Below are 18,257 nucleotides of genomic sequence, written 5' to 3'. Positions count from 1 at the left end.
TCAGTAAAACCAGGGACAGTATGTAAAAATTTTTTTTTTTTTTTTTTTTTTTTTTTTACATCTGTCCCTGAAATGTCTGAAACCGACATGCTTTTGATGTGAAAATCCTGAGATTTTAGCTGCCCCGCCTCTGCACTGCCTCCTAGCGTGGTGGCCATCTGTAAGCCCAGGGGCCCCATAATCTTCTATTGCCCGGGGGCCCCATGAGTTGTCAGTCCGCCCCTGGCCAGAGGATTTTCACACTGGAGCGGTGCGCCATCAGGACAGTAAAAAAAGTCCCGCTAGCCGCATCTTTGCAACGATGTAGGAGTGGTGTATAACACCGCCCCTGTCCATTGAAATCGAGGTGCAGCGGCGATTTGCAGGCATTTTTAACCCTTTTTCGTCCGTTAGCGGGGGTTAAAAGATGGTAAAGCGTGAAGAGTGCTGCTTTTGCTGATGAAATCACTGGATCTGTGTTGCGGGTGCTTATTCAGTCAGTACAGATTTCCTTTTAAAATAACCATTTTAGAAGGCTAGAGATTAACTGTCCTAAAATAACACGACGGCACCCTGCCAACGGCAAAGATTAGGTGAGGATAAGCCAACAAGCAGACCTTTGTTGTTGTCGGAGTGTGGAATCGGTGATAGTGGTGCGATTTTATGGGCAGAACATGATGCAGTCTGTCAGTACATTAACACAGAAGTTTTTTTGTGTTTTTTTTTTTTTTTGTGTTTTTCTGAGTTCCCCCATAACATAGTCTTCCTATTTATTGTTCCCGACCAGTATATCTCTCCCCCAAATTCTCTATCTGTTATTTTTCTACTTCCTAGGGCAGGGGTCGACAATATCCGGGCGCTAGGTCGCAATTGTGACCTGGCGCCCGCCGGTAATTGAGGCCGCGGCCTCAATTACTGGTCGCCGCGATCAGGTGGTGGGGCAAGAATGGAGGCACAGAATCCTGTGTCTCCGTGCGCCCCCCCCGCGCGATCACAGCGGGCTCGTGACGGCCGGTAATTGAGGCCGCGGCCTTGTGAAGTCCCAAGCTCTTGCTTCTGTGAGCTTCTGTGAGCGGGCGCCATCTGGTGGTGGCCGTTGGCATTACAAGTTAAACAGCAATTCTAATATGTAATTTTTCACTATTTTCACTGCCATCTCCTTCCCTCTAATTAGAACCCCCAAACATTATATATATTTTTTATTCTAACACCCTAGAGAATAAAATGGCGATCGTTGCAATACTTTCTGTCACGCCGTATTTGCGCAGCGGTCTTACAAGCACACTTTTTTGGGAAAAAATGACACTTTTTTAATTAATTAAAAAATAAGACAACAGTAAAGTTATCCCCATTTTTTCTAATATTGTGAAAGATAATGTTACGCCGAGTAAATTCATACCCAACATGTCGCGCTTCAAAATTGCGCCCGCTCGTGGAATGCCGACAAACTTTTACCCTTTAAAATCTTCATAGGCGACGTTTAAAAAAAAAATCTACAGGTTGCATGTTTTGAGTTAGAGGAGGACTAGGGCTAGAATTATTGCTCTCGCTCTACCAATCGCGGCGATACCTCACATGTGTGGTTTGAATACAGTTTACGTATGCGGGCGCTGCTCACGTATGTGTTCGCTTCTGCGCGCAAGCTCGGCAGGACGGGGCGCGTTTTCTGGCTCCTAACTTTTTTAGCTGGCTCCTAGATTCCAAGCAAATTTGTCAAACCCTGCCCTAGGGGGACAATGCTGTTCATTTTGCAGTGGAATCACTGCAGCGTTTTAACACACTGAACAGGGAAGTGTTAAGCCTCGTACACCTGATTAGATTTTCTGCGGACAAAAAGCGTAGGACTTCTGTCTGAAGGGCGTTGGCCGTGCACTTGTCTTGCATACAAATGGCAAAGAATTGTCGGCCAACAAACCCAAAACTGTGGCTTTTTATTACCACCCCTTTGGGCAACTTCTGCTATTGTGTTATGGTGAGCATTGCTTCTGAGCATGCGTGTTTGTACTTTGGAGTTTTGTCTGATGTACACCCGATCGGATAATCCAACAACACACATTTGTTGTCGGAAAATTTTAAAGCATGCTATTTAACATTTGTTGGCAGAAAATCCGACAACCATTGTCCGATGGAGCATACAAACGGTCAGATTTTCCAACAGCAGCCCGTCATCACACAATTCCCTTCAGATAATCCAATCGTGTGTACGAGGTTTTAGGATGCCCATACATCCTCCTTCTTTTTTTTCTTTTTTTTTTCTCGTTCAACCAACCCTTTTTCCTGAAGCTACGCATTGATCGGTACCGATTTGCTTCTGTTCATTACTGAAGGATAGTAACTGGAGTTTACTTCAGTCTGTGAATAAATAGGAGTCTCGGGGATACAGACTCCTATTCATTCATCTACAGTGATCCACAAGGCACTATGTTCCATGTATGGTGGGAGTGCCCTAGAATCTCAGGGGGGTCTCCATTCTCCAGAGTGTTACAGCCCCCTAATAGCTCTACTTAACCACTTCAGTCCCAGACCATTTGGCTGCCAAATGACTGGGTCACTTTTTGCGATACGGCACTGCGTCGCTTTGACTGACAATTGTGCGACGTGGCTCCCAAACAAAATTTGATTTTATTTTTTTCCCCACAAATAGATTTTTCTTTTGATCACCTGTGCAGTTTTTTTTTTTTGCGCTATAAACAAAAATAGAGCGACAATTGTGGGGGAAACTTTTTTACTTTTTGCTATAATACCCCCCCCCCCCACACAAAAATTATATATATATATATATATATATATATATATATATATATATATATTTTCCCCCTCAGTTTATCTACATATTTTTGGTTAAAAAAATCGCAATAAGCGTATATTGATTGGTTTGCGCAAAAGTTATATTGTCTACAAAATGGGGGGGATAGATTTATGGCATTTTTATTTGTTTTTACTAGTTATGGCGACGATCTGTTATTTTTTTTTATCGTGACTGCGACATTACGGCTGACACTTTTGACGCCATTTTAGGACCGTTCACATTTATACAGCGAGCAGTGCTATAAAAATGCACGGATGACTGTATAAATGTGACTGGCAGTGAAGGGGTTAACCAGTAGGAGGAGGGGAAAGGGTTAAGTGTGTACTAGGGAGTGATTCTAGCGTGGCTTGCTGTGACGCCTCACAGATCGCTGCTCCCGATGACAGGGAGCAGATGATCAGTGCTGTGTCACCAGGCAGAACAGGGAGATGCCTTGTTTACTAAGGCATCCCCCCCCCCCCCCCCCCCCGGCGAACATTGAGTCCGTGGGTCCCGCGGGCACGGTCACCGCGGCAGGCGGGCGCGTGCCCGATAGCCGGCAGACTCAAAGCAACGTATATATTCATTGCTTTGCCTGTGCCATTCTGCCGACGTAGAAGTGCGTGAGGCAGTTGGCAAGCAGTTAACCACTTAAGACCCAGACCTTTAGGCAGGTAAAGGACCCGGACAGTTTTTGCGATTTGGCACTGCGTCGCTTTTACTGACAATTGCTGCGCGGTCGTGCCATGTGGCTCCCAAACAAAATTTACGTCCTTTTTTTCCCACATATAGAGCTTTCTTTTGGTGGTATTTGATCACCTCTGCGGTTTTTATTTTTTGCGCCTTTAAACAAAAATAGAGCGACAATTTTGAAAAAAATTCAATATTTGTTACTTTTTGCTATAATAAATATCCCCCAAAAATATATAAAATTTTGTTTTTTTTCCTCAGTTTTTGCCGATACGTATTCTACCTATTTTTGGTAAAAAAAATCGCAATAAGCGTTTATTGATTTGGTTTGCGCAAAAATTATAGCGTTTACAAAATAGGGGATAGTTTTATTGCATTTTTATACATTTTTTTTTTCTTACTACTAATGGCGGCGATCAGCTATTATTATTTTTATTTTTTTTCCGTGACTGCGACATTATGGCGGACACATCGGACAGTTTTGACACATTTTTGGCACCATTGTCATTTTCACAGCTAAAAATGCATTGTTTACTGTGAAAATGACAATTGCAGTTTAAGAGTTAACCACAAGGGGGCGCTAAAGGGGTTAAGTGTGACCTCATCTGTGTTTCTAACTGTAGGGGGGCGGGGCTGGACGTGTGACCTCATTGATCGTGTTTCCCTATAACATGGAACACACGATCAATGACAGCGCCACAGTGAAGAACAGGGAAGTTGTGTTTACACACAGCTTTCCCCGTTCTTCAGCTCCGGGGACCGATCGCTGGACTCCAGTGGCGATCGGGGCACGGGCCCGCGACCGGGCACTTAAAGAGGACGTACAGGTACGTGCTTGTGCCCAGCCGTGCCATTCTGCTGACGTATATCTGCAGGAAGCGGTCCTTAAGTGGTTAATGAATAGGATAAAACGTCCATCGTAGCTCACAAAGATTGATATTCTTTATTTCCTTTGTGGTGGAAATAACCTTTGCTGGACCTTGGGGGGGGGGGGGGGGGACTCGGTTTCAAGCTCAAGATTTCATGGGTTATGCTACAGGAGAAAATTACTGGTATACGCCATAAAGCAGTTTGAAAAGACTTGAGACCCATAGTCCCAATATATGCAAGTGCAACTCCCCCCCCCCCCCCCAGTCTACTGTAGACTCGGCTCCAGGTGGAAAACTCTGGTTCTGTTCTTTAATTCCTTTTTTATTAAATGTTTTTCCCTCCTTCTCTTTGTCTTTGATCTCTTCCCCTTTTCTTTAATATAATAGGGTAGCGATTTTATGATCCACACAGTCAACAAGGATGTTGGTTGCCAAGTCACCTTTTACATGTATGGACTTCTTGATGCCCCTTGTATGCAACTTTGTTGTAATATACCTAGATGAGGGCTATCTCCTTAATATTTTGCTTAGAACTCTATGTATCTACTTACCATCCCTATGGAGGTGCATTACTTTTGTTTGTGCATTGTATCTTTTACTCTTTGTGCTCAAAAAAATAAAACGTTGAACAGCTCTGGCTGTATGTTTAGGGTCGTTGTCCTGCTGGAAGGTGAACCTCCCCCTCAGTCTCAAGTTTTTTTTTTTAATAGGTTTTCTTCCAAGATTGTCTTGTATTTGGCTCCATCCATCTTCCCATCAACTCTGACCAGCTTCCCTGTCCCTGCTGAAGAAAAGCATCCCCACAACATGCTGACACCGCCATGTTTCACGGTGGGGATGGTGTGTTCAGGGTGATGTGCAGTGTTAGTTTTTCCGCGTCACAGCGTTTTGCTTTTTAGGCCAAAAAGTTAATTTTGGTCTCATTTTGACCAGAGCCCCTTCTTCACCATGTCTGCTGTGTCCCCCACATGGCTTCTCACCAACATCAAACGGGACTTCTCATGGCTTTCTTTCACCAATGTCTTTCTTCTTGTCACTCTTCCATAAAGGGCAGATTTGTGGAGAGACCACTAATAGTTGTCCTGTGGACAGATTCTCCCCCCTGAGCTATGGATCTCTGCAGCTCCTCCAGAGTTACCATGGGCCCCTTGGCTGCTTCTCTGATGAATGTTCTCCTTGCCCGGCCCGGTCAGTTTAGATGGACGGCCACGTCTTGGTAGGTTTGCAGTTGTGCCATACTCTTTCCATTTTCGGATGATGGATTGAACAGAAGCTCCGTGAGATTTTCAAAGCTTGGGATATTTTTTTTTTATAACCTAACCCTGCTTTATACTTCTCCACAACGTTATCCCTGACCTGTCTGGTGTGTTCCTTGGCCTTCGTGATGCTGTTTGTTTACTAAGGTTCTCTAACAAACCTCTGAGAGCTTCACAGAACAGTTGTATTTATACTGAGATTAAATTACACACAAGGGGACTCTTATTTACTAATTAGGTGTCTTCTGAAGGCAACTGGTTCCACTAGATTTTAGTTAGGGGTATCAGAGTAAAGGGGGCTGAATACAAATGCACGCTGCACGTCACAGCAAAAAAATTGAAGATCATTTTCCTTTTCACAATTATGTGCCACTTTGTGTTGGTCTATCACATAAAATCTCGATAAAAATCATTTACATTTTTGGTTGTGAAACTTGACAAAGTGGAAAATGTCAAGGGGTATGAATACTTTTTAAAGGCTCTGTATCTTACGACTACAAGTTAATTAGTGCCTATGCATTGAAGATGGTGAGATGGATTGATCAGTTTGGCAAAATAAAACTGGGCAGGGCCGACGCCTTTTTTGGTCCTCACGACCCGGTCCTCTTCTCCATGACCGTCCCCGCGGGAACAGCGGACCCGATTGCCGCCGGTGTCCCGCGATCGGGTCACAGAGAGGAAGAACGGGGAGAGGTGAGTGTAAACAAACCTTCCCCGTTCCTCCTAGTGTGGCTCTCACTGACCGTCTGTTCCTTGTCATAGGGAACGACTATTGGTGACATCACACGCACAACCACGCCCCCCCCCCTCCACAGTAAGAACACTCCCTTAGGACACACTTAACCCCTTTAGCGCCCCCTAGTGGTTAACCCCTTCACTTCCAGTGTAATTTTTACAGTAACCAGTGCATTGTTATAGCACTGTTCACTGTAAAAATGACAATGGTCCCAAAATAGTGTTAAAAGTGTCTGATGTGTCCGCCATAATGTCGCAGTCACAATAAAAATCGCTGATCGCCGCCATTACTAGAAAAAAAATAATTAATACAAAAGCAATAAAACTATCCCTTATTTGGGAGACGCTATACATTTTACGCAAACCAATCAAACGCTTATTCCTTTTTTTCTTTTTTTTTTTTTTTTTTTTTTTTTTTTACCAAAAATATGTAGAATACGTATCGGCCTAAACTGAGGGAATTTTTTATTTTCTATCTTTTTGTTTTTTGGGGGGCTATTTATTATAGCAAAATAAATATTGCATTTTTTTTATCAAAATTTTCGCCTTTTTTTTTTTTTGTTTAAAGCGCAAAAAAAAATTAAAACGCAGAAATGATCAAATGCCACCAAAAGAAAGCTCTATTTGTGGGGGAAAAGGGACGTCAATTTTGTTTGGGAGCCACATCGCACGACCGCGCAATAGTCAGTTAAAGCGACGCAGTGCCGAATCGCAAAAAGTGGTCAGGTCCTTTTTTTAGCTGCATAATGGTCCGGGGCTTAAGTGGTTAATTCTACCTTTTTAAATGCTGGGTGTTTCAGTGGAAGATCATAAGATAATTTTCTGTACTTGCAGGGTCTTTAACCACTTCCATACCAGGTACTTACGCAGCTTCCCGCCCAAGCCAATTTTCAGCTTTCAGCACTGTCGCACTTTGAATGACAATTGCGCGGTCATGCTACACTGTACCCAAACAAAATTGGCGTCCTTTTTTCCCCACAAACAGAGCTTTCTTTTGGTGGTATTTGATCACCTCTGCGATTTTTTTTTTTTTTGCGCAAAAACTAAAAAAAGGCTGAAAATTTGGAAAAAAAAATACGTTTTTATTTTTTTCTGTTAATTGTTTTTGTAAATAAGTTTTCTCTTTCAATTACGGGCACTGATATGGCGGCACTAATGGGCACAGATGAGATGGCACTGATGGACATCGATGAGGTAGTACTGACGGGCACAGATGAGGTGGCACTGATTGGCGGCGCTGGTATGCGACACTGATGGGCACTCATAGGCGGCACTGATGGGCACTCATGGGCGGCACTGATGGGCACTCATGGGCGGCACTGATGGGCACTCATGGGCGGCACTGATGGGCACTCATGGGCGGCACAGATGGGCACTGGGCATGGATGGGCACTGTGGGGTGGCACTGATGGATACTGGGGTGGAGCTGATGGACACTGGGGTGGCGCTGATGGACACTGGGGTGGCAGCACAGATTTTTGCCAGGTTGCCAGTCAGTGCCCATTTGTGGGCACTGACTGGCATCTTTTTTTTTTTTTTTTTTTAATGCTTTTTTTTATTTTTTTTTGCAGGCTTTTTTTTTTTTTTTGCCCACCCTGGTGCTCCAGGGTGGGCATCCCTGGTGGTCCAGTGTGGCGATCCGAGGGGGGCCTGCGCTGATAAACAATCAGCGCGAACCCCCCCTGTCAGGAGAGCCGCCGATCGGCTCTCCTCTACTCGCGTCTGTCAGACGCGAGTGAGGAAGAGCCATCAACGGCTCTTCCTGTTTACATCGTGATCAGCCGTGATTGGACACGGCTGATCACGTGGTAAAGAGCCTCCGCCGGAGGCTCTTTACCGAGATCGGAGATGCAGGGTGTCAGACTGACACCCCGCATCACCGATCGCCGCGATGCGCGCCCCCACGGGCGCGCGCGGCATGAAATCCTGCAGGACGTTCTAGAACGTCCTGTCAGGATTTCATAACCACTTCCCGGACGTAAATCGGCCATAGGCCGGGCGGGAAGTGGTTAAATGAATAAAAACGCAGGAAAATGTACAATATTGCAGATATGTAATACACCTGTGTGTTTTTTTTTTTTTTTTTTTGTATTTATTTTAATTTTATCTTGCTGTAAGCAACACATTAAAGTTAAATCCCAGCTAACAATTTTTAAATAGAAGTTTATTAGGCAGTTTATGGGGGTCAACAACTGTTCTGGTCAATAAGTCATTGATCAGCGTAGCACAAGGACATTTTTGAATTGCACAGAGCTCATGAAACTGATCCAGATGATCCATGTGGAGGTTTGGAGCCAACTCTGCAGATACAGCAACAGATATTTATTTTTATTTTTTTGGTAAAAAGGTTTAAACAGAATGAGTAAAAGCTTCCCCCTGGAGGGTTTGTCCCAACCCATTGAATGAAGTTACCAACATTTAAAAAATGTTTAAATATTGCATATATTTGAATATACAACCTCATGCTACATAACTAAGCTCCATTTCATGCTGAATAAACAAAACTATTAATGTATTATTGAATAGAAAACTATCTTTAGATTTTGCTCCAAAAGCATTTTATAAAAATTTTGATTAACCACTTGCTGAGCATGGCTCAACTGGGCAAAACAACGTTGTGCTGCGTCGCTTCACCACTAGGGCCATGTCCCCGCTGCTCGCCCACGGAGCCGATGCCCGGGCACCCCTGCGATCGCTCATGACACGGTGAGAAAACTGGGATCTGTGTGTTCCCCGGTTCTCTCAGGGGAGAAATTACTGTGTGTGTTCATACTTTGTATGACCAGTGATCTGTCATTTCCCCTATTAACCACTTAAGACCCGGACCAAAATGCAGGTAAAGGACCCGGCCAGTTTTTGCGATTCGGCACTGCATCGATTTAACTGACGATTGCGCGGTCGTGCGACATGGCTCCCAAACAAAATTGGCGTCCTTTTTTCAACAAATAGAGCTTTCTTTTGGTGGTATTTGATCACCTCTGCGTTTTTTTTATTTTTTGCGCTATAAACAAAAATAGAGCGACAATTTTAAAAAAAATGCAATATTTATTCTTTTTTGCTATAATAAATATCCCCCAAAAATATGTAAAAGTTTTTTATCCTCAGTTTAGGCCGATACGTATTCTTCTACATATTTTTGGTAAAAAATAACGCAATAAGCATTTCGATTGGTTTGCGCAAAATTTATAAAGTTTACAAAATAGGGGATAGTTTTATTGCATTTTTATTAATTTTTTTTTTTTTTTTTTTACTACTAATGGCGGCGATCGTTTTTTTTTTTTTTTTTCATGACTGCGACATTATGGCGGACACATCGGACAATTGTGACACATTTTTGGGACCATTGTCATTTTCACAGCAAAAAATGCTATAAAAATGCACTGTGAAAATGACAATTGCAGTTTGGGAGTTAACCACTAGGGGGCGCTGAAGGGGTTAAGTGTGACCTCATATGTGTTTCTAACTGTAGGGGGGCGGGGCTGGACGTGTGACGTCATTGATCGTGCTTCCCTATATCAGGGAACAGACGATCAATGACAGCGCCACAGTGAAGAACGGGGAAGGTGTGTTAACACACTCTCCTCGTTCTTCAGCTCCGCGGGACTCCAGCGGCGATCGGGTCCTGTGGCCGCGGAGCTTCGGACCGGGTCGCAGGTGCACGCCCCACGGCTGGGCACTTAAAGAGGAAGTGAAGGAGGACGGCACTAAGGCAAAGGAAGCTATTTAGGGGGAAAAATTGTACCTTTACAACCCCTTGAAGTCCCATTTCCCCCCCCCCCCCCCCCCCCTTAGTTAGAACATGCAGAGGGAACACAGTTAACCCCTTGATCGCCCCCCTAGTGTTAACCCCTTCCCTGCCAGTGTAATTTTTACAGTAATCGGTGCGTTTTTATAGCACTGATCCCAAATGTGTCTAAAGTTTCCCATGTGTTCGCCATAGTAAAATAAATTAATATAAATGCCATAATTCTATCCCCTGTTTTGTAGACGCTATTGCTTTTGCGCAAACCAATGTACGCTTATTGTGATTTTTTTTATTTTGTTTTTCGAAAATATGTAGAAGAATACGTATCGGACTAAACTGAGGAAAATTGTGTTTTTTGAAAAGAAGTGTGTTATTATAGCAAAAAGTAAGATAATATTTTTTTTTTTTTACAAAATTGTGTTTTGTTTTTTTTTTTGTTTTTTATTATTTATAGCTCAAAATATAAACCGCAGAATTGATCAAAAAATGTTTTAAATATCTTTTTGGGGATATTTATTATAGCAAAAAAAAATTAATTTTTTTTTTAAATAGTCGCTCTAGTTTTGTTTTTATAGCGCAAAAAATAAAAACCGCAGAGGTGATCAAATAGCACCCAAAGAAAGCTCTATTTGTGGGGAGTAAAAAAAAGGATGCCAATTTCATTTGGGTACAGCGTCGCACGACCGTGCAGTTGTCGGTTAAAGTGATGCAGTGCCAAATTGTAAAAAGTGCTTTGGACAGGAAGGGGGTTAAATCTTCCGGGGCTAAAGCAGTTAAAAATCAAACAAAAAAATCTTTAAAAAAAAACAAAAACATTGATTTTTAGCCACCCTGATTCATATACTTATTACTATCATTGCAGGTCCCGGCCCCACACTGTTACCAGAGTACAATGCCTTCAGCAATAGTGGGCTAAAAATGTTTTCTTTTCTAAAGATTTTTTTCTTCTCTTTTCTTCACAGACCGCCGCTCATCGGGTAGCAATGTCCAAAGTGCCCAATAACATCACCAATGTGACGCGGCTCAATGTTCCGGGTTATGATGAGCTCCTGCAGGCGCTGTCCGGCAGCGAGAGGCAGTGTGCGGAGACCATTGTCAGTATGGGCTATTCTTATGAACATGTCATAAGAGCCATGCAGAAACAGGGACAGAACGTGGAGCAGGTAAGACCAGTCCTTCCATTCTTACACTGGGCACAGGTCATGCTGGCAATGGCGCAAGAGAGACTTTCCATTGCCCTGCTTGTACACTACACCATATGGCAGTCATTTCCTGTTCTTCTTTGATTTATTTATTATTACAGGTATTTTATATAATGCTGTCACTTTACACAGCACTTTACATATACATTGTACATTCGCTTACATTCACTTACAGTCTAAGGCAGGGATATGTAGTTAGCGGACCTCCAGCTGTTGCAAAACGACAAGTCCCATCATGCCTCTGCCTTTGGGTATCATGCTTGAGGCTGTTAGTCTTGCTATACCTCATGGGACTTGTAGTTCTGCAACAGCTGGAGGTCCGCCAATTGCATATCCCTGGTCTAAGGTCCCTAAATCGTGTTCTTAATTCAAACTTTTTTTCTTTCTGAAGTGGATTTTTTTATTTTATTTTTTAAATCATTTCGTAATGCACAAAAACACAACGCCCAACTGTTTGGTAAATTATAAAGGATGTTTTGTCGAGTAAACGGTTACCAAACATGTCATGCCTGTGAAATGGTGCCATGCTACAATTAGAGGTCGACCGATATTTGGCCGCTTTGGAGAAATCCACATCGGCGTTTTTTATTTTTATTTATTTTTTTAATCCAAATTGGGCCGATATTTAACATGGCGGATTGCTGCCACGGTCACAGCATCGGGAAAGGCCGCAGCTTCGGCCTAGCTCCGGAGCCGCGGCCATCTTGGTACACCCAGCGCGGCGGCCCTCCTCTGTTTACACACACGGAGGAGGGGCCCGTGCTCGTGGAACACCGCTCTCTGGTGTCTGTACTATGGGGGGGCGGCGGGGGGGGTCTGTACTGAGGAGGAGGGGCGGGGGGTGTTTATACTGAAGGGAGAGGGGGTCTGTACTGAGAGGGGTGACACTATATATATTATTTTTTTGCACCAGTACCACCTGCCAGTGCCACCTGCCAGTGCCAATAACAGTGCCACCATCCAGTGCCAATTAGTGCCACCTTCCATCCAGTGCCATCTGCTAATGCCACCTGCCAGTGCCACTATCCAGTGCCAATTAGTGCCACCTACCAGTGCCAACTAAAGCCATCAGTGCCATCTGCCAATGCTAACTATTGCCATCCAGTGCCACCTGCCAGTCAGTGCCACTTGCCAGTGTCACCAATCAGTGCCACCTGCCAATCAGTGCCACCTGCCAATCAGTGCCATCTGCAAGTGCCATCCAGTGCAACCTGCCAGTGCCAATAAGTGCCACCTGCCAATCAGTGCCTTCTGCTAGTGCCATCTTCCAGTGCCATCCAGTGCCACGAGCCAGTGCCACCAAAAAAAAAAAAAAAACGGGCGAAAAAATCGACATCATATATCGGCCGCCCCGATTTCTAAATATCAGCATCGGCCAGAGAAAAACCCATATCGGTCGACCTCTAGCTATAATACCTAATGATCTACAAAGACAACACTTTCACCTGTACAGGTTACCAGTTCAGAGTTACTCAGGAGTGCCGGTGCTAGAATTATTGCTCTCACTATACCTCACGTGTGTGGTGCAAACACTGTTAACGTGTGTGCTCCTTTCCCTAGGGGGATAGGGGCACTTTAAAAAAAAAAAAAAACGAAATTTCTTTACATTTTCTTTTTATTGCTCTCACAGGGAATGTAAACATTCCTTGTGACAGGATCAATAGGCAGTGACAGGTACTCTTGTTGAGAGAGCTGGGGGTCTCCTCCTGCCCGCCACCTGTAAAAGAGTTCCAGCGGCTAATTGCCCACTAGGATTGCTTTTACAAGAAGAAATATCGCCAGCTAAAAACAAAGATGCCAGGATGGTGTGTGGCGGCAGGCATCTTTCTGGAACTCAAGGACGTACATGATATAAAATGCTTTTGTTCGCTAAAATTACTGTATATTGTGGGTGTTTTTTTGTTATGGGTTTTTTTTATTATTTATTTATTTTATTGTTTAAATAGGTTTACCAATGCACAAAATTTGGTAAATATGTGGCTGATTTTTGAATGTCTTAGACAATGGCTGTTCCTCAAGATTGGTGTTTTTCTTGCCATTTTTAGGTGCTGGAGTACCTGTTCATCCAATCCCAGCTGTGTGAGAAAGGCTTCGACCCTGTACTGGTGGACGAGGCTCTGGAGATGTACCAGTGTTCAGAGGAAAAGGTATAATGGGTGTATATAGTGCTTTTATCCCTACCCCATCTAGTTGTCCTCTTCAGAGAGGAGGCTGTACACTCGAAAGGCCTAGATCAGAGGTCTCCAAACTTTATATCCAAAGGGCCAGTTTACTGTCCTTCAGATTTTAGGGGGGCCGTACTGTGGCCATTAGGAACAGAAAAGGTCCCAACATCAGTGAGAATAAGCAATGCCCTATCTCTGTTATTGGTGGGAGGAATGGTGCCCCCATCGTTTCTGTCATTGGGAGCAATGGTGCCCCCATCGTTTCTGTCATTGGGAGCAATGGTGCCCCCATCGTTTCTGTCATTGGGAGCAATGGTGCCCCTATCGTTTCTGTCATTGGGAGCAATGGTGCCCCCATCGTTTCTGTCATTGGGAGCAATGGTGCCCCCATCGTTTCTGTCATTGGGAGCAATGGTGCCCCCATCGTTTCTGTCATTGGGAGCAATGGTGCCCCCATCGTTTCTGTCATTGGGAGCAATGGTGCCCCCATCGTTTCTGTCATTGGGAGCAATGGTGCCCCCATCGTTTCTGTCATTGGGAGCAATGGTGCCCCCATCGTTTCTGTCATTGGGAGCAATGGTGCCCCCATCGTTTCTGTCATTGGGAGCAATGGTGCCCCCATCGTTTCTGTCATTGGGAGCAATGGTGCCCCCATCGTTTCTGTCATTGGGAGCAATGGTGCCCCCATCGTTTCTGTCATTGGGAGCAATGGTGCCCCCATCGTTTCTGTCATTGGGAGCAATGGTGCCCCCATCGTTTCTGTCATTGGGAGCAATGGTGCCCCCATCGTTTCTGTCATTGGGAGCAATGGTGCCCCCATCGTTTCTGTCATTGGGAGCAATGGTGCCCCCATCGTTTCTGTCATTGGGAGCAATGGTGCCCCCATCGTTTCTGTCATTGGGAGCAATGGTGCCCCCATCGTTTCTGTCATTGGGAGCAATGGTGCCCCCATCGTTTCTGTCATTGGGAGCAATGGTGCCCCCATTGTTTCTGTCATTGGGAGCAATGGTGCCCCCATCGTTTCTGTCATTGGGAGCAATGGTGCCCCCATCGTTTCTGTCATTGGGAGCAATGGTGCCCCCATCGTTTCTGTCATTGGGAGCAATGGTGCCCCCATCGTTTCTGTCATTGGGAGCAATGGTGCCCCCATCGTTTCTGTCATTGGGAGCAATGGTGCCCCCATCGTTTCTGTCATTGGGAGCAATGGTGCCCCCATCGTTTCTGTCATTGGGAGCAATGGTGCCCCCATCGTTTCTGTCATTGGGAGCAATGGTGCCCCCATCGTTTCTGTCATTGGGAGCAATGGTGCCCCCATCGTTTCTGTCATTGGGAGCAATGGTGCCCCCATCGTTTCTGTCATTGGGAGCAATGGTGCCCCCATCGTTTCTGTCATTGGGAGCAATGGTGCCCCCATCGTTTCTGTCATTGGGAGCAATGGTGCCCCCATCGTTTCTGTCATTGGGAGCAATGGTGCCCCCATCGTTTCTGTCATTGGGAGCAATGGTGCCCCCATCGTTTCTGTCATTGGGAGCAATGGTGCCCCCATCGTTTCTGTCATTGGGAGCAATGGTGCCCCCATCGTTGCGGTCATTGGGAGCAATGGTGCCCTCAAGTTTCTTTAGTAAATGTGGAAAAGCTTTTCTTTGTAAAGAATACTCTATAGTCACATGGGGGCTGTTCAGATGCGATCAGGAGGAAATGCTCAGCATAGAAACTCACTGAAAACTGAGCATGTGCCGAGTAGCCAACACTGCTCTGCAAAATCCCTAACCGAATTGGTGACATGGCCACTAGGGGGAGATGGAGAGCAGCAGGATCAACCAGTTTTTTTTTTTTTTTTTTTTTTTTTTTTTTTTGCATAATACAGAAAAGGAATCTCATAGTGCAGGGTTTGACAAATTTGCTTGAAATCTAGGAGCCAGAAAACGCGCTCCCCGTCCCGACGATCTCGCGCGCAGAAGCGAACGCATACGTGAGTAGCGCCCGCATATGTAAACAGTGTTCAAACCACACATATGAGGTATCGCCGCGATTGGTAGAGCAAGAGAAATAATTCTAGCCCTAGACCTACTCTGTAAGTCAAACCATGCAACCTGTAGAACTTTAAATGTCGCCTATGGAGATTTTAAAGGGTAAAAGTTTTTCGCCATTCCACGAGCAGACGCAAATTTGAAGTGTGACATGTTGGGTATCAATTTACTCGGCGTAACGTTCTCTTTCACAATATAAGAAAAAATTGGGATAACTTTACTGTTGTCTTATTTATTTTTTTGTTAAAGTGTATTTTCCCAAATAAGTGTGCTTGTAAGACCGCTGCGCAAATCCGGTGTGACAAAGTATTGCAATGACCACCATGTTATTCTCTGGGGCGTTATAATATAAAATATATATGTTTGGGGGCTCTCATTGGAGGGGAGGAGATGGCAGTGAACACACTGGGGAAGCTCCATTAGAATTGCTGGTTTACTTGTCATGCCAATGGCCACCACAAGATGGCGCCAGATCACAGAAGGAAGCATAGGCCTGCAGAAGGCTGCAAAGGCGCGGCCTCAATTACCGGCCGACGCGATCACGCAGCGGGGGAGGTGGGGGCGCACGGAGACACAAGATGGAGTATCCTGTGTCTGCGTGCGCCCCCGCCGCGCAATCGCGGTGGACCCGGCCGGTAATTGCCGCGGCTTTGCTGCCTTCTGCAGGCCTAAGCTTCCTTCCCCCGGTGCCAGTTGCAATTGCGACCAGGCTCCCGGATTTTGTCTAACCCTGTCATGGTGAGTATGAACATCATGAAATGCACCATTTATTGATCGATTTTTATGATGTGGGTTTAGTGAACTAGCTCTCAAACTACAGCTATTTGCAGGAAATCTTCTCGCATACTAACACAGTTGATCTGCTCTCCCTGATATTAATGACTAAGGATGAGCTCTGGCGTGTTCGCATGCTACATGTGCAGAGCCCGCCAGGAAGTGTGCACAGCGCTAATCACAGCCAGAGAGACATTGTCCCGATGCTCGGCTGCAGAGATCGGGGAAATGTCTCCCTGGCTGTGATTAGCGCAGTGCCGTGCACACTTCCCGGCGGGCTCTGCACGTGTAGCATGCGAACACGCCAGAGCTCATCCTTATTAATGACTCTCTCACTTACTACCTTTGTGGTTTTTGGATCCTCTGGTCCTGATTGACACCGTTCTTTCTTTTTTCCCCAGACAATGTTGTTCCTTCAGCTGATGAGCAAATTCAAAGAGATGGGATTCGAGCAGAAGGAGATCAAAGAGGTTTTGTTACTACATAACAATGACCAGGACAAAGCTCTGGAAGAACTCATGACCCGGGCCGGGGCCAGCTGAACCTCCCAGGGATTGGCTTCACCATAGGCTGTAACATGTTTGGAAGAAGGGAGGGAGGGGGAGACTGTTTTAAGCTTTCTAACCTGATGCACAGAGCAGATCTCTGCCCCCCCACCACCATGTTTCACATTCTGCGCTCTTTTCCCTGAAAAGCCAGCTTGAAGTATATATATTGTAAGAAGTGCCCTTTAACTTCCAAACTTTCCCCTCTTCTGAGGAATTGAGTTTGCCCTGAATAGTACACAGGACGGCGGGGAAGTGTTAATTGTTCGTTTTCCTTTTGCAGTGGAAATGGGAGGCGGAAGCGAGGAAGAACAGTGTGAAGCTGCTCATTGCTTATACTGGAATACAGACTGATAAGGCAAACCTTTTAGTGCAATGATTTATTTTTTTGTTTTCCTTTTTCCGGATGATTAGTACTACACTGGTTATTAAACTACTCTCACAAGCATAGAGTCAGATGCAAATGAACCGGCAGCCCCTGGAATCCTATTTAATGCCTACATGTTTTGGGGGGGGGGGAGGGGTTGCAGTTTAAAGTACAACTCCAGCCAAAGATTGTCAGTCGGGGTGTGAAAGGGGTTTGAACCTCCTTGTCAGGTTTTTATAGCTAGGCTTCCTATTGCACTCTGTACGAGGGATGGTTTTGGCTGGCGTTCTATCACTGACTTAAGCTGTGATGGCTTGTTGGATTCTTTAAGTATATCCTAAATTATTTGCATTATAACCTTTATCTGTGCATTTGGAAATGGGATGTTGTGCCCAAGAAAAGATTGAGATGTTCTTCGGAACGGAGTTTCTGTACGCAAAAAAAAAGAAAAAAGTGCGTTGGAGGGCTGGTTTGTGATTTGCAGGACAAAAGTGAGGAATCAAAGGCAATTCATGTTCAATGTCTTTTTTTTGCCTTTCGTTATAAAAAATGATAAAGGGTAAAAAGTCAACATTGTGGGTTTTTTTGGGGTTTTTTTTTTTTTAAATGCTCGCTCAGCTTCTCTGCGGTGCCCAGTGATTGGTTGCATTGCTCACATGGTCTTTGCAAAAGGATCATTGATTAGGCAGATACAAGTCCATTCGGAAGAGTAACTGACAAAATGCCTTGGCATCCTTTTTTAGGTTGCAAACTACCAGGGAACTTTAGAAACCTTTACACTCTCTTATTAAAGAGGATCCTCATACCTTTAATGAAGATTACTTGATTTTTTTTTATCCCCCTCTTATTTTCTTTTCTTTTATCCCCTCTTCTTATGGTTTTCTTTTCTTTTATTCGCTCTTCTTATGGTTTTTCTTATTTTATCCCCTCTTCTTATTTCTTTTCTTTTATCCCCTCTTCTTATTTTTTTTTCTTTTTCTTTTTTTATCCCCTCTTCTTATCGTTCTTTTCTTTGTATCCCCTCTTCTTATCGTTCTTTTCTTTTTATCCCCTCTTCTTATCGTTCTTTTCTTTTTATCCCCTCTTCTTATCGTTCTTTTCTTTTTATCCCC

The 18,257-nt window shown here is 44.5% G+C and overlaps 1 protein-coding gene across 2 annotated transcripts in view; it reads left to right on the top strand.

The window, feature by feature from the left end:
- Positions 1-17,716, top strand: part of UBAP1 (ubiquitin associated protein 1) — a 65,062-nt gene extending 47,346 nt beyond the window's left edge. The window contains exons 5-7 of one of the 2 annotated variants that reach the window (XM_040336035.1): positions 11,025-11,225; positions 13,310-13,411; positions 16,635-17,716. In XM_040336035.1, coding sequence (XP_040191969.1) covers positions 11,025-11,225; positions 13,310-13,411; positions 16,635-16,775 — 444 coding nt within the window. In that variant the 3' untranslated portion in view covers positions 16,776-17,716. The remainder of the gene's footprint in view (positions 1-11,024; positions 11,226-13,309; positions 13,412-16,634) is intronic. The other variant, XM_040336036.1, reaches the window with a different exon arrangement.
- The last annotated feature ends 541 nt before the right edge of the window (positions 17,717-18,257 follow it).

The sequence above is a fragment of the Rana temporaria genome, chromosome 1 (genome assembly GCF_905171775.1).
Source record: "Rana temporaria chromosome 1, aRanTem1.1, whole genome shotgun sequence".
Lineage (NCBI taxonomy): Eukaryota > Metazoa > Chordata > Amphibia > Anura > Ranidae > Rana > Rana temporaria.
Note: the sequence above shows the minus strand (reverse complement) of the source record. Positions and strands in the feature narration are given on the sequence as shown.